At 42.6% G+C, this 17,304-nt stretch overlaps 1 protein-coding gene across 1 annotated transcript in view; it reads left to right on the plus strand.

Annotated features, from left to right (window-relative positions):
• Positions 1 to 15,943, plus strand: part of OVOL2 (ovo-like zinc finger 2) — a 62,135-nt gene extending 46,192 nt beyond the window's left edge. Inside the window, exons 3-4 of the mRNA XM_006902461.1 lie at positions 298 to 487; positions 15,633 to 15,943. Coding sequence (XP_006902523.1) covers positions 298 to 487; positions 15,633 to 15,943 — 501 coding nt within the window. The remainder of the gene's footprint in view (positions 1 to 297; positions 488 to 15,632) is intronic.
• Positions 15,944 to 17,304: the final 1,361 nt, after the last annotated feature.

Genomic DNA, 17,304 nt, shown 5'->3' on the forward strand with positions numbered 1-17,304 from the left:
CTGAGCTTCCTGAATATATATTCTCTCATTCTTCATTATGTCTGGGAAGTTTTCCTCTAGTAATTCTTCCACAACTTTTTCAGTGCCTTCACTTGCTGGGCAGAATAGTTATTGAGAGGAACCATCAGTCCCTGTTTCACCTTCCCCAAAGCCAAACTTAGCTTGTAATTTTTAGGGACAGAAGCCAAGCCTAGCCTCACAGGGAGGCAGGCTCGATCGAGCACAGAGATGTCCCTTGGAGTGGTAGTTCCCTTCCAACCAGCCGTGGTGTGCTCACTGTCTCTCTCTGCCTCCCAGTTCACCACAGGTTCATGCGATGAGTCAGTGGTTCACAACTGCAACCTGTGTGGCAAGGGTTTCCGCCTTCAGCGAATGCTCAACCGACACCTCAAGTGTCACAACCAGGTGAAGAGGCACCTGTGCACCTTCTGTGGCAAAGGCTTCAATGACACCTTTGACCTGAAGAGGCATGTCCGCACACATACAGGTAAGGAAGGGGCAGTTGTTTTTCTGACCCAAAGTTCCTGTGCCTTTCCTACCACAGAACCAAGTCAGGAGCATGGCCCCAACACAGAGCCCTTCTTGGGTCCTCTGCGTCCAGGTTACTTTGTTCTCTTATTGTGTGATACTGTCCTTAATCTACCTGCTGGCCATGAGCCACCTCACTATCCTTTAAAGGACATCTTTAAAGAGTGTGCCGGGATGCTAGACAGTTTCTCTTTATAAAGCGAACTTTACACTCAAGTATAATCTAGAAAAGTGCATAACTTGTATGTGATTTTCAATTATTTAGTAATTTTTAGAAAGTGACCACATCCATGTAACTAGCATTTAAAGAACAGAATATTCCGACCTCTTGAGGTCCCCCTTGTGCCCCTTCCCGGTCACTCCTATTCCTACCTCTCAAAGCCCCTCAAGCCCCTTCCCAGTCACTCCCACTCTGACCTCTCAAGACCCTCCTTGTGTCCCTTCCCAGTTACCACCTCGCTCCCTCTGAAGGGTTCGACTCCTGTGACTCCTTACAGTATAAGATACACTTGCCTGGTTTTGAACTTGATATATATGGAACCATGTAGTGTGTATTCCATGGGGATGACTCTAAGGCTCCCTTTTTTGTCCCCAGCACTAGTGAATTACTCAAAGCCTGACATATGGAAGCTGGGCTTGCATTGCGTGTTAGTTTGAGATAGGAAAATGCCTGGAGCATTCCACAGGGTCTGGGGCTCTGGGAAGCTGCCTGGGTAGTTGTGAAGCAGTGAAGGGGGCTTGGTAGACAACTTGACTAGGGTCTTGACTAGACTGGGACCCCTCATCTTGCTATTTGTCATTTCTCATCCTGGAAACTTTCCCTCCTTTCCCTAGCTGAGGATGTCTTCAAGGTCTTAGACTATTTCTTCAGCTTTCACAGGTAGACTTTATGGGGTCTTTTGGGTACTTTCAGAGAAAACATTGAGTGAGGAGGTTTGTCTCAGCTGTGATTGAGTTAATTCTTCACCAGTGAAGAATTAACCAGAAATGCTGGGAACTGACTGCTTCTGAGAGAAGAATTTACAGCCTGAGTCACGCAGTAGCTGAGGACTGTGGACCTGTGTTAGCTGACAGTGTGACTTGCCAAGTGACTTAATCTTTCACCTTATTTCTTTCATCTCTAGAGTAAGTGCAGTGATTTTAGTATCTGTCACCTAAAGTAGTGGTTATAAGGCTTCAGGGGGAAAAGTGCATATAAACTGCTTCATATACTGCAAAACCCACCAAAAGCCAGAGTGGTTGTGGGGGAGTCGCTTCTGGCTCACAGCAGCACTAAAGGGCAGAGCGGAACTGCCCCATGGGTATTAGAGGCTGGAAGCTTTCGTGGGAGCTGACAGCCTGCTCTTTCTCCTGTGAAGATCCTGAAGCGTCCAAACTGCTGACCTTTCTGTTAGAAGCCCAATGTGTAATCACTGCACCACCAGTGGCTCCTCCACATATTGGAAGCACCTCATAAATATTAACTAGTAAAAGTTGCACATAACTGGCAGAGGTTTCCTAAGGTCCTGGGCCCTAGGATTCTCCTCTGTGCTCACGGGGATACCAGCCACTATGGGACAAGATGCACTCGAGCATCTGAATGTAACACAAGAAGTAAAGCAGCTGTGCCTGACAGAAGGAAAAGTGGCCTGTGCTCATGAGGAGGCTTGGAAGAGCCTTTATTGCTGAGTGGGAAACAGGAGACATCTCAGAGAAGGTAGCCTTCTCACTGGGCCTCCAGAGGGATGGTAGGATGAAGGCACTCCAGGTGGGGAATGTCTTGGTTTGTGTTACCCCAGCAGCAGACCCTGACCAAGGACCTATGTGCAGAGGGTTTTCCTGGGAGGTGAACCCACGTGGCCTAGTGAGGAAGTGGGCAAGGCATAAATTAAGGGAAACAAGACAATAAGAGCAGATTACAGCTGCAAGCAATTGTGACCCAGTTCTGCTGAGCACCCTGTGAAGAACCACAGAGAATACTCTCCAGAATTTCTACAGGAATTGCTTAGGGGTCCATACTGAGACCCTCAATCCCTAGGCAGTTCCACAGCTGCCTTTTGCAATCTCACATTACTCCAGGGACATCCCCAGGCAAGGAGAGGGAAGGTACAATTAGCCTGTGCAGAAGCTGTCTGGGATGATCTGATGGTAACGGAGGGGTATGGATGGGACACTGATGTTATCTACCTCAGGGAGAAACAGGGAATTGAGTTAGTAAGTGTTATGCCCTGGCTCTCACCAAGAAAGAACGGCTAGGAGAGGAACCTTTGGATCCTGGATCCCTGCACTGAAAACCTCCTAGACACAGGCAAAGATCATGTCACATGGAGATTGCCAAAGGACACGAAGTCCACAGATATTGAAATGATATTAGGACATCCTCTGGAGCTAACACCCTGAGTTCAGTCTTTGAGCCTCCTAAACTGTGAAAGAACAAATTTGTTTGTTAAAACATCCACTTTATGGTACTCCTGCCACAGCAGCACTAGATAGTCACAGCCAAGGTGAGGCAGCAGCTTCCTCAGCTACAGACTATCAATCAGTGTCCTGCAGGCCAGGCCCTCAGTATGTTCTGTTATCTTAAACAATCCAAGGAGCTGTTGCTGGTATTCTTACTCCATTTCACAGATGTGGAAACTGAAGCACTGGTGCATCAGACAACCCATAAATGGGAGTTGAGAGTCAAATGGCTGGCCCGTGATTTTTATCTTTTTTTTTTTTCGTGATTTTTATCTTTAATAGCATCTCCTACATTGAGCCTGTTTCTCCCAAGACCTTGCAGAGGTTAGGCACCTTCTTTGCCTCACTAGTTTGCCCCTGTTCTGTTGTAATAGGCTGTGTGCGTCTAGGTGAAAGGGAGAAAAAGGAAAACCTGTACAAACTGCACATTCCTGCCTGAACCCCATAGATAGTAGAGGCACCCATGAATGTGTATGTTCAGTTCTACCAAGAGCCAGAGTAGCAAGAAAGAGGGGTCTTCTGCAGTCGTGGGCCCCTAGCTTCTCATTACCTGTACTTCAGAGACTTCTTGTGAAGTCTCTGAGCTACTGGCTCTATGGTGACTGAGCCCTAAAGTGTATGGCTTGTCTGGACTGAGATGTGCTAGAAATGTGAAAGGCATTCTAGGTTCTGAAAAGATAATTAAACTATTAGCCTCAGCACCACTAACAACGGAGTGCATCTTTTAGCACTCAGGTCTCCATGCAAGAAAGTTCCTGAGGCCATGTAAAGACCAGGAAACATGGAAGTTTTGACCTGCAGATGCTGAAGGAAACAAGGACTTTCCTCCACAACTAACAGAGACAATTTACTTTAAAGGTGGCTTCGTGAATCTCAACATTAATGCTTCTCAATTATAAGAGAATAAAATTTTGTGTTCATAAAACCCCAAAATGAATGACTTAAAACCTAATAACAATTAATCCAAAGGACAAATGGGCCAAATGAGACTCAAGTTCCATGACCCTGAGACCAGAAGAACGAGATTGTGCCCAGCTACCACTGCTCAAAAGGCCTGGATAGAGTTGGGGGGGAAAATGTGGAACAGAAGTGAAAAAATATGAAAAAGGCCAGGTTTATGGAGATGAGGGAGACTGGTGGAGTGCCCAAGACCATGACCCTTAGTCACCTTTGAACCTGGAATTTATCCCCATGACCCAACTTTTAGTGCCCAGGATGATGATGAGGAAGGGGATGGCACAGGATAGGACAAGGCTCAGATCTGTTTATGGGTAGGGTCACCATGAGTCGTAATCAACGCGAACGCACCAGCAACAGCACCAGGGAAGCACTCACTCCTTGGAATAACTAACTATAAAATAGCCCAAAATAATTTACCAAAAGTGCAGTATTTGCTCAAGGATAAAGCCCAGAAGGTGGCAAAGGTTGGGACAAAACGATTAATGGAAATGAGTATTACAGGGAGGAAGTGGAAAAGTGTGATTACGTTGTAGGCATTTGTAATTAGTGTTATGAGACAAAGTATGTATGGATACTTGAATGAAAAACCAATCTACTTTTAAATGTTCACTCAAAAGGTAATAAAAAGAAATTTGTGCCTAAGTAGACCAGCAGCAAACCTTGGAAAATCTACTATATTTTGGCTTTACTGGGTTAAATTACAAGTGGCTTGATTCACGATTGTGTTTGGAGAGCACTGAGTTAACAGAATTGAAATCTGTGCAATAACCATTTTTATTAATTCTATGCACTTTAATTATAATATATGAAGTGATCAACGTGTGGAAGTATCTGGGACCTGCTTTTCCTGATTTCTTTTCCAACATAGCAATGCCTCCAAGTGCTGCTATGTCCCAGTGAGGAGCCAAAGGCATAACGAGGAAGCTAACTGGTCGCCTTCTAGTCCCACTGACTCACGGGACCTCATGTCAACAGAATGAAGCATCGTTTAGTCCTGTACCGTCTTTAGGATTGCTGGTGTGTGCCAACCCATGGTTGCAGCCACTGTGTATGCAGCATGCCTTCAGCCAAGGGAGTGTACCTCTCAGCATGGATTAGACACTGTTCTTATGGAGAAATTAGACAGTGACTTTTACAGAGGCCTGAGCTGCACAAATGTCCTGGTGTGTGAACCAGCAGACAACCCCGTGTGCTGGCTTCAGGTGCCTGCTCCAGGCCAAGAGGACAACTAGCCAAAAAGAACAAAAATCTGGTTTTTAAGGTCAGATTTTAAAGTTACTTGGGCCACCCTCACAGACTCAAAAAGAGCTCATCAGAATTAAGTGGGGAGGCAAAGAGGCCTTTCATTTGGTTGAAATGTGAATGTTGGATTTTTGTGGTTGATTTTTACAGTATAAGTGAATGTTAGGAACAGTGATGTAGACATTTTAACACAAATGCACAGCGTTGTCATGGGCAGTGCAAGTCGTTAACTCACTCAAATACTGACCAGAACAGTGGAGAATTAAAGAAAGATCCAGTGGGTCTCCTTCCCAATAAGCCACTGAAACTTCCCATTGAAAACCCCGTGGAACACAGCTCTGTGCTGACATAATGTGTGTTTCCTGTGAGTTGGGGTCATCTTGATGGCAGCTGGTCTCTGGTAAATACAACAGTCTCAGCAAAACCTTGTTGCTGTTGTTGGAACTGACCCTCCAGCAGGTTTTCAGGGGCAGTAAATCACACAGAAGAACATTGTCCATCTTGCTCCCGTGGAGCAGCTGGTACATTTAAACTTTTTTTTTAAATTTTTTTTAAACCTTTAATTTATCATTGTAACTCCTTACTCGTTAGGCTACCAGAGTTCCATATACACAAACAACAGTAGCCAGTTGGATAAAACATGTTTGCTTATAGCCCACTTAGACTAGGTCATGAGCAATTTAAAGATCTATTAGGACATTTAGTTTTAGAATACAGCTATAGTTTTGAAGAGGTGGGCAAAGAAATTCAATAGGGAGCCATGGCCAGGGATAGTTTTTTCCCCCTCCTAGTTCTTCCTTTCCCCTGTAGACATCAGGGGAACCAGCTGTCAAAAGAAAAAAAAAAATTAAAAAAGAAAGACTCCAGAAACAAGAAAAATATTTTAAAAAAGATCCAGGGAAACCAGAGCCTGAAAATGTCTTTAATACACAACCAAGTGAAAGGGAAGAATAGGGCTTCTTTATTTGGCTGTCACTTCACTGAGAAAGAGAAATCGAAGGGGTGGAGGGTGTGAGGTGGTAATGGACAGAAAGATGTTAGTCATATGGCATCTGAGACTGAAAGAAAGAAATGAATGCAGAAAAAGCCTGCCGTAATGTTCTGTGAAAATACATCCTTGAATGAAGGAGTGTGTATTTCCAGCCCGAATTGCCTCAGATTATGTTTCCTAGAAGTCTGTGATGCTGACTTCTGCTTGGTGGCTTGTTGGGGTAGATTCTTCAGGAGAGTTGCTGAGCAAAGCTGGTCTAAGCTGGAGTCCAGCCTTTGTCTGAATCCCACAGGAGTTCTGCAGTATGAGTCCCACAACCAAGTTGTCTTTTTTTAATCCTCTCTGCACTTTATTTTTCTTTTGTATTGGTTTGCATATAAAATTCATGTACATTCATGTACATTGTATATTATTCATGTACATTATGCTTCATATATTCATATATTCACATTGTGTTTCAAATGATAATTCATGTTAATTGTGTTTTGTAAAAGTAAACCATCATTGATCTATGCCTACTATTACCTTGTCTTTTCAGGTCCTCATTGGATCTTTCATAATTCTTTCACCCCATCTTCTGCCTACCAAACTCTGTCATCTAGTGATTTCCTCCCTTCTTCACCCTCTGCTCCCCTCCCTTTCCCCTTTTAAACATTTATACACATACACATCTTAATAGTTATCCTTCTATTTTTATAATAATGGTCTTATGCACTATTTGTCCTTGTGAGATTTAGTTCAGTCAGCATAATGCTCTCTAGACTCTTCCATGTTAGACAGTATTTTACAAAATCATTGCTCCTTAGTGCGGCATAGTATTTCATTATGTGAGTTATACATTCCCAATCCATTTGTTTGTTGATGAACATCTGGGCAATTTCTGTACTGAGTGTGACCTCATATGTCTGGGAGTAGATCTATGCTCCATAGTGTTTTCAGGGGATGAAATTTTAATAACTAGATTTCCAGGCTTTTTTGTGAAGCGTTTCTGGATGGACTCAACCTGCCAGCCTTGCTGTTACTAGCCTAGTGTATTGTTTGCATCACCCCAGGACTCCCTGGAAAAGAGGAGAGCTTATTTAAGAGTTTTAGTTTGAACCAGCTAGGGTACTACTCATTTTCAATAGCCATCTGCTGAAGTCAACAATTTCCTTTGGATGTGAAATTCTGTATCTTAAACAGCAAAAAGAGAAAACCCCACCAGCATTTGTATGTGCTGCTGTTTGACAAAGTGTGATCTGTGTGCCAGCAGCAACAGCAGCATCACTGGGAGCTTGATGGAAGGGTAGATTACCAGGTGTCCTGCTGGGTCAGCCACAGCCTTCGGTGGTGTGTACAGGTATGACAAGTTGTGTCAGGCTTGTCATTCAGGGTTTTTTTGGGTTTTTGTTTTGTTTTTACATCAGATAGAGTGAAAAACATAGACCAGATTTTTTTTCAAATCTAAATTTTTGCATTTTTTAAAAACATTTGTTGAAAAGATTAAATTTTTCAGTCATTGGTTAATGAACTGTCTACTTTGTAGAGCATTTCAGCCAAGATAAATACATAAGTACCTACAGAGAAGAAAGTACAAGCCAATAGCATCCCTTTAAACAGTTGAAAAAGGTACCCATCTGTGAAGTTCTAGGCTCAGTCTTTGGAGGAGAGGGGCTGGTGGCCCTGGGAGAAATCAGCCTATGCTTGAGTCTAAACTTAAGACTTCACAGTCAGTCAAGAGGAATCTTTTGCAAGATTCTGAATTACAAGGAGAAAAGCTGAAAGATTCATACCAGATGAGTCATTAAAGGGCGTGGTCATTAACGCTGCTTGGTCAGCCCACGGCTTGCACTAAACTTTATCTACCACTGAAGACACAAAGATAGTAACAAGAAGACAAATAAACCCCATCTTGACTGAAGAGAACACAATGAGGTCTTTGGAGGGTAAAGGGATTAAGTGAATTGGGGGAAATGTCAATTTTGAAGTTTGCAGTGGGACAGATGGACTTAAAAGAATGGAAGGATAAGTAACCACCAAACCTAGGACACCAAATGTCTGATCAGGGAATGCTGCCTTGGTTTTTGCCTCTTTTAGTTACAAGTATCTCATTTTATTTTTCCCTTTAACTTATTTTAATGCATTTTTAGCTATAAAAGCTATATATTCATATAGGAAAAAGGAATGCCAAGCCCCAGTTCCATTCCACTGTGATTTAATTTTTTTACCCAGAGTGCACATTGTGCTTTTCCATGGAATATGCATCTAGGAGATTGATTCATATTTGCAGGGGTGGAAGGAAGCACCTTGCTCTTTGTAACAGTTGCCAGCATTTCATAAAATGGCATTTCATCAAATGTGGAGTCCCCTTTATTTTCCCATTCTCCATTTACTTCCATTTTCAGGAATCCCCCCCTTTTGATTTTAGATGATAATATCAAGAATATTCTTGTGTAGTCTTTGCCTACGCATGCAAACTTTGCTGCTAAGATCATTTTCTCTGAAGTAGAATTGCAGGTGAAAGTGTAGACAAAATATTATTTTTATGAGTATTGCCAAATTGCTTTCCTCAGATATTGTCTTCAAGGTTTCACAGCTTCCAGTTTTACCACTTTTTACTCATTGCTGTTGATTTGGAACCAATTCATTACTGACACCCCATCCCCGGCAGGTTTTTGACTGTAAATCACGGGGGCAGAGATTACCCATCTTTCTTTATCAGTGCTGCTGTAGATGACACAACCTTGCTTGTAACACAGACGACTTGAAGCATTGAATAATGAAGTTCAAAGACTAGCCTTCAGTATGGATTACACTTCAATTTCAAGAAAACAAAAATCTCCACTGGACCAATAGGCAATATTATGGACTTTGGAGAAGATTGAACTTGTCAAAGAGTTTCTTTTATTGGAACCATAGTCACCACCTCCAGGAGCAATAATCAAGAAATCCAAAACCATGTTGCATTTGGGCAAATCCTCTCAAGGACTTCTTTACAGTGTTAAAGAATGAGATTGTCACTTTAAAGACTAAGTGCGCCTGACTCCAGCCATGGCATTGCCAATTTGTATGTGTGTGTTCAGTGCTGTGGGTCTGTTATTCAGAATGACTTTCCTAGACCAATGCCGTTGACTTTGTCATGTCTAGGTGAGAACATATAAATAGATGTGTTAGTCTGTCCAGTAGGAGGTTGACTATTTTTGCCATTCAACTAGGTTTAAATTAAGCAGGTTCCGTGGCAGAAATTTGGGAATCTCACCACTAGCAAATAAGAAGCAGAGAATGCAGCGCACATCCTTCAGGGTCAGAGATTCTTGTGCTGATCAGACCTGCAGGAGAGCAGCAGCCGCCACAGTGTAGAACCAGAGATCTGACTGACATGAGTTAGAACTCATCTTGGGGATGCTACTCCACAGAACTAGAATAAAGGTCCTTTGCCCAACTTGCTGGAAGACTGGGGGAGATGCCTGACTTGACAGAGCTTTGTAACACTGGTCTAAAGCTGCAAGCCTGATGTGCCAGTAAGCACACTTCAGAAATTGGCCTGACTGAGAAATTGTATCAGGTTGCCAAACTGAATTTTAACATGTTAACCTTGTAAATAAACCCCATAATCATGAGTATGGCTGTGAGAGATCTGTGTAGCAATTGCAATGGATTTTGGACCCAAGGAGGGCTGTAGTATCAGAAATAAGTGTGTGAGGGAGTATGAAGGACATGTCTGACCTCACGAGAATTGGTTTTGTGTTACGGATGTTGTTGATGGGGGCAGTTCCTCTTGTGTAGTTGGTAGAGGTCAAATACGGCCATCCACACAGTGCCCTTGCTCTTTCTACAGTGTGACAGTTGATCATTGAATAAGGAGGACCAAATAAGATTTGATCCATTTGAACTGTGGTGTTGTGAAGAAGATTGAGTATATCATGAACTGCCAAAAGAACAATGTTGTTATTGTTATGTGCTGTCGGGTTGCTTGAGACTCATAAAGACCCTATGTACAACAGCTCTAAACTCTGCTCTGTCCTGTGCCAATCACACTGTCTCCAATATACCCATCCCGATTACCCCAGTCACTGAATCAATCTACCTCATAGAGAGCCTTCCCCTACTGCGCTGTCCCTCCACCCTCCCAAGCATGACGTCCTTCTCCAAGGACCTGTTCCTCCTTACAACATGTCCAGAGTATGTCAGACGAAGCCCCAGAATCCTTGCCTCCAAGGAACAGCCCAGTTTAACCCTCTCCAACATGAACCTGTTTGTTTTCTTAGCAGTCCATGGTACATTCAATACTCTTCTCCTGCACCACAACTGAAAGGCATCAATTCTTCTATCCTCCCTAGTCATTGTCCAACTCTCTGACGCATAACAAGTGATTGCAAAGACCATGGCCTGTATCAGACGCACCTTAGTCTCCAGAGAGACACCATTGCTCTTCAGCACTTTGAAGAGGTCCCTAACAGCAGGCTTTCCCATGGCAATGCACCTTTTAATTTCCTGGCTACTGGTGCCAAGAGTGTTGAGTGTGGAGCCAAGCAAACTAAAGCTGTGAACAATCTCAATCTCTCCACCATCCATTCTGATTCTGCCAATTGGCCCAGTGGTTAGAATCTTTGTTTTCTTGATATTGAGCCTCAATCCATATTGAAGGCTGCAGTTCTTGACCTTCTGCAGCAAGCATTTCAAGTCCTCTTCAGTTTCAGCAAGCAGGGTTGTGTCATCTGCATAATGCAGATTGTTGATAGATCTTCCACCAGTCCTGATGCCACATTTCTCCTCATAGAGCCCAAAAGGACCATAGAAGAAAAAAATCTGTCTTGGAAGAAGTACAGCGAGACATTGATTCAGTACAGTTGTTTTCCCAGGAGTGTTATAGGCAGTTACCTCTGTAAAAGCAAGAATGATGAGTCTTCATCTCACGTACTTTGGGTAGGTTTTCAGGAGGATCTAGTTCCTGGAGAAGGATCTCATGTTTGGAAAAGCAGATGGTCAGCGAAAGAGGGGAAGGCCCTCAGGGAGGTGGATTGATACGCAGTGACTGTAAGAGTGGGCTTAAACACAGCAGTGACTAAGGGATGGTGCCAGATGAGGCAGCATTTAGTTCTGTTGTGCATAGGGTTGTTGTGAGTCATAATCAGTTCAAAGCACTTTAGGACAACAACATGCTGAGCAAGTTCCAGTGGAGCTTCCAGACAAAAACAGACCAGGAAGAAAAACTTAACAATCTTTTTCTCAAAATCAACCAATGGGAACCCTATAAAAACAAATGTGATGTACAACTGGGCATGGTCACCACAGTGATGATGCAGGAACAGACATGAAATTTGCATGGGGTTGCCATGAGTCAAGGCTGAATTAGGGCTTAACTGATAGTGTCCTATCAGCAGGCAGGTTTGTAGCTTGATTTGTTACCAGGTGTGGTGGGAGCTGGTGTGGAGGACAGAGCCAGGTCTTCTCTGCAATACTGGCTCGGTGGTTTAGAAATATGCAGAGAACTACCATGAGAATATTCCTTTGGGGGAATTAGGTAGCCTTTAAATATGCAGACAATTAATTGCAAAGATGTGACTTCCCCTCCCCCCAGGTAATGGGGTTCATTAATTCATTCACTTAACAATTTTTACTGAACACTTATGTGCCAAGTGCTAGGGGTATGAAAACAGTTCTTGACTTATGACAGTTTTTCTAGAATGTGTAGACTATAGACATTCTGCTTCAAAGGCTGGACCCCTTAACATTGATCCAGTGCAGTTGTCTTCCTATGAGTGCACAGGCAGTTGTGTGTGTGTAGGTATGAGCTGGAATAATGAAAGATATTTGATTTGTTGAGGTGGAATGGAAAGGGAGGAGAGTGTTCTGGGTTTTTTTGGATTAGTTTCTTATCTGTATACTTTAAAAACAAATAAACAAGAATGGTCCTAGACTGAGGCTTATTTTGGCATTATTTTTGTTGCCAGCTGCCTGATAGTAGGTCCCAACTCATAGAGACCCCATGCACAATGGGGTGAAGGATGCTTGGTACACAGAACAGGAACATTGTGATTTTTGGAAGGAGATCATCAGGGCATCTAATCTGTTGTATTCAGGAAGCTCTGCCAAAGCCTGTTGTTGTTATGTGCTGTCGAGTCACCTGTGACCCATAGCAATTCTATGTACAGCAGCTCTGAAACTTGCCCTGTCTTGAATCAGTTTTACTGATTCTGACACACCTAACTCCATTTCCTCAGTTACTACTGTATCAATCCATCTCATCTGGAGTCTTCCTCTCCTGCACTGACCCTCCACCCTTCTCCAAGGACAGGGCTCTCCTGGCCATGTACCCAAAGGATATGAGACATTGATCCAGTGCAGTTGTCTTCCTATGAGTGCATAGGCAGTTGTGTGTGTGTAGGTATTAGCCAGAATAATGAAAGATATTTGATTTGTTGAGGTGGAATGGAAGGGGAGGAGCTTAAACCCTAGCCTCCAAGGAGAGACTTGGTTTCACCCTCTTTACAACAGACCTATTTGTTTTCTTGGCAGTCCATGATTGTGGATCTAAGTAAGATGAAATCTTTTGGACTTGCAAGATCCAGTTCCTAGTGCCAGGGTAATTTGAAAAAGAGAGCAAAATGGCAACTGAAAGAAAACACAGACACAGTTTAATCTTTAAAAAGACGATCAGGAGACTCAACTCCTCAAGAGGAAGATCCCAGATTGCCTTTGTTTATTAGCCTTCTCAAAGAGCAAGTTAAGACAAACAACTTTGGTCTTTAGTTCCTAAGCACGCACTGTAATTTCAGGGATTTGTTTATCACTCCGCCATATGCAGAGATACTTACTTGGTCATTTTAGCAGTTCCTCGGTTTGCTGAGTTTCTGCTTATCATGTGCAAGTGGTCTGGCATCTTCACATAATTGTGGCACACGTCTAAATCTCACCATACAAGTCCTTCCTATTGTGGTCTCCAACAGAAATTGATGATAACTTCAGTCTCTTCTCAGTGTATCATGATGTTGTCTATTGATCCAGTGGTAGAGATTTTTATTTTCTTGTTGAGATTAATTCATCTTGGCGGCTGTAGTCTTTGATATTCTACAGCAGGCATTTTACATCTTCACTTTCAGCAAGCAAGGCTATGTCATCTGCGCAAATCAGATTGTTAATGAATCTTCCTCCAGTCTTGATGCCACAGTTTTCTTCATATTGTCCACATTCTGGAATGATTTACTCAGAATACAGATTGAGTAGTTATAGAGAAAGAATACAACCCTGAAGCACACCATTTCTAATTTTAAAACATGCAGTGTTCCCTTGTTCTGTCTGGACAACAGTTTCTTAGTCTGTGTATAGGTTTTACATGAACAATTAAGTATTTAGGGATTCTAGTTCTTCTCAAAGCAAGCCATATTTTGTTATAATATGCACAAAGGACTTCGCATAAGTCAATAAAATATAAGAAAACATCTTTCTGGTAGTTTTTGCTTTCAGTCAATATATGTCTGCCATCAGCAGTGATATCCTTTGTTCTATGGGCTCTTCTGAATCCAGTTTGAATTTCTAGCAGTTCTCTGTCAATGTACTGTTCCAGTCATTTAAAAATAATCTTCAGCAAGATTTTCCTTGCATGCATATTTATTTATTTTTATATGATATTTAATGATGTGGTTCAAGAATTTCTACATTCTGTCAAATCTCTCTTTTTGGAATGGGAAAAATATTAATCAGTTTTTATCAGTTGACCAGGTCTCTGTTTTCCTAATTTCCTGGCATAGACTGGTGAGCATGTCCAGGTTTACACTTGTTTGTTAAAACTCAATTGGTATTCCATTAATAACCTAGATCCATATTTTTGGCCAATGCCTTCGATGCAGCCTAAACTTCTACTTAGGTATCTTTGGTTCTTGATCATGTGCTACTTCCTGAAATAGTTTCACCTAGATCAATTATTTTTGGTATAGTTGGGTGTAGTCCTTCTACATAGAAGAATATATTTTCCTTTATACCTTAAGATCTCATATAGCTTGACATGGCATAGTTTCCTGTCTTTATTTAAAATTATTATGTTTTGTTCATCCTGGATTTTATTGCATTAATTTTTGTTTTTAACCTCTCTCCATTAGCTTGTTTCCTGTCCCAACAAATGCTTCCTTGCTCAATAAGATTTGTCTTGATTACGAGGTTTTGGTGCCTTCATAAATTATATGCCTCTGGTGCATAACTATCTTAGAATGCTGAAAAGAAAAATAGTTTTCAGTTGTTTTTATTGTCTACCTTAGAGTCAACTATGACTCTACAAACAGCAGGTCAGAACTTATCCTGTGCCTTCCTCACAATCTCTGATACGCTGGAGCCCACTGTTACAGGCACTGTGTCAATCCATTCTTTCTGGGTTGTACTATATCTCCATGAAGAGCCTAAATTAGACCTTGTTTTGTACCATCACGTCAGAACTGACCAAAGCGGACTCTCCAGTGGTTTTTTCAGAGGTGGTTAATCTCACAGGAAGAAATCGTCCATCTTTCTCCTGTGGAACAGCTGGTGGTTCCAAACCTGGTGCCTTCAAGATTGTAGCTCAGCTTCTTGCCCTAGGCCACCAGAGTTTATGATGGTTATTTCTTAACTTTGCTTGTTTCCTGTCCCAACAAATGCTTCCTTGCTCAATAAGATTTGTCAGTGACATCTCCTTAGAATCTGCTTTGTAAGATTTCAAACTTAGCATGTTTTTTCACCATGGACTCCTACCTTTTGTTCACTTTTGAGGCTTTGATAGAGGCCAACTGAAGGGATGGACTTGGACAGTGGGAGGCTCTGAATTGGGTATGGGCTTTGGTCTCTGCTCACCTGACTGTGGAATCTTGCAATCAATCCTATTTTATGCCTCTGAAAGCCAGTTCATTGGGATATCCTTAGTATTAGCAGAGATGTCTGTTATAATGCTCATTCCTGAGCCCACCCCAGACTCAGCCTTATGACAAGTGCATTAAAAATATTAGTGAGCTATCCAAGTAGTTCTTGGGCTCCAGCAAATTTGTAAAATACTGTTCAAGTTCCTGAAAATCCTGCCTGCCCTCTTCTCTCCACACCTCCCAGTGGTCTACAATTACTTTTCTTTATCTGACCTTTTAATCTCACGGAGAGGTGACATTGTGGAAGCAAGAAAGACTATGTTTTGATAAGGCTGATCTTGATAGTCTTCAGTTGTTTTTATTGTTTACCTTCGAGTCAACTATGACTCTACAAACAACAGGTCAGAACTATGCGCTGTGCCTTCCTCACAATCTCTGATATGCTGGAGCCCAGTGTTACAGGCTTTAATATAGTTTTAATTTCCTCTATAAAGGCTGGGATTACCAAATAAGTGACTTATCTTGGAATCTGTTTCCAGGAAAACACAAACTAAACTAAAAACCAAGTTTACATGGCCTATACACAATTTTCTTGCATCATCATGAGTATTAGTGTCTTCATACCTGACTATGATTAATCCCCAATATGTCTACCTTCATTTTTGCAGGCATCCGCCCCTACAAATGTGAGATTTGCAATAAAGCCTTCACCCAGCGCTGCTCGCTCGAGTCCCACCTCAAGAAGATCCACGGAGTGCAGCAGCAATATGCCTACAAGCAGCGGCGGGACAAACTGTATGTGTGTGAGGACTGCGGCTACACTGGACCCACTCAGGAGGACCTCTACCTGCATGTCGGCAGCGCGCACCCAGGCAGCACGCTTCTCAAAAAGACATCCAAGAAGCTGGCAGCTATTTTGCAGAATAAGCTGATGTCCACACTGCCAGGGAATGACAACCCGAGTGAGAAGGAGAAATGAGAAGGAAGAGGACAGGGACGAGAGACACCAGTGCTCCCTAGTTAACATCCTATTTGAGTTTTGTGGTCCCCATCCACTGTCTCTTTGTTGTTTTAAGTGTTTAATGTCTGTCTGTCCTTGTGGGACCTCACCAGGGGGCCCACTCTGAAGTGGTCAGTTATGATAATGACATCAGTAGCGTTGACAGGCTTTTGCTTCCACCCTCGTCCAGTCATGGTCACTCTGCATATTATTTTCTAAGGACTTTTTACCAGGAGAATCAATGATGTCCTAGGAGAGACTGTTATCAAATGGTGCCTTGAATTAAAAGTACTTCCACTTGAAATGCTACTCAGGCAAGGAATATGAACTTTATTGTTCTGAGTTTACAGAAATCGTCTTAATAAATGAAATATTCTGGTGAAATATTTCTTTATAAAACAGAAGAGTGTTGACCTGTAGCTTCTTGTTTAGGGATGACTGTATGACACCAGGTTATCTGGGTGTTTGTTTTGTATTAATAGGGTGCATCTGCAGAGATCTCTTTTGGATTAGGTAGAGCCAACAAGAACATTGCACAGGAGGACTGCTCAATGCAGTGTGATGGATGGTGGTGCTTGGGGGGGGCATGGTGGGCTCTTCAATTAAAGATGTGCAAACCATCAGCTCTACAGCCCTTTCTTAAGGTTGTGGAGGCCCTGCATGGTTGGCTCACTGTTGGAAAGCACTTCTTCCTCGAGCTGCACACTGGAGCATGAGGAATGCAGAATGGATGGGAGAGACAGAAGTTCCCTGCACAGTGTATGATAGTCACCTGGCTGTCCTCACTTTACAAGTTTGTCCCCAGAGGCATGGAAGGTTGGTGATAAAACCTAACTTGATAGAGCAAAGGCAAGGGTGGGCGGACAACGTTAATGTCCAGGGTGCTTTCCTGAAAAGGAAGTCAGAGAGGCCCCCCTTTCTCCAGAGAGCACCGTGATATATGCACACCCATGTTTATTGCTGTTATTCACAGTAGCAAAGAGATGGATGCAACCCAAGTGCCCATCAACAAATGAATGGATAGAAAAATGACGGTGTGTGTGTGTGTGTGTGTGTGCGTGTGTGTGTGCATATATTTACACAATGGAATACTATGGAGCACTGAAAAACAAGGAACTCGTGGGGAGTCAGGAAATCTGTCCTGTGCGTCCTAGAACGGTTTGGATATGCTGTTGCGTGTCCAGAGCCACCCACTGACTGAAGACAACCTGTATTCACTTCCTGTCCGACTGTCTCTTTCCCCAGAAATGTCACTGGCTGCCAAAACAGGGGATCTCTCCTACCTTGGACTTATATAATCACCACCATGCTGTCCCATATAAATCTCTTCAGTGTAATAA

The sequence above is a fragment of the Elephantulus edwardii genome, unplaced genomic scaffold (genome assembly GCF_000299155.1).
Source record: "Elephantulus edwardii isolate Elephantulus edwardi_28Jun2011 unplaced genomic scaffold, EleEdw1.0 scaffold00416, whole genome shotgun sequence".
In the NCBI taxonomy this organism is placed as follows: domain Eukaryota; kingdom Metazoa; phylum Chordata; class Mammalia; order Macroscelidea; family Macroscelididae; genus Elephantulus; species Elephantulus edwardii.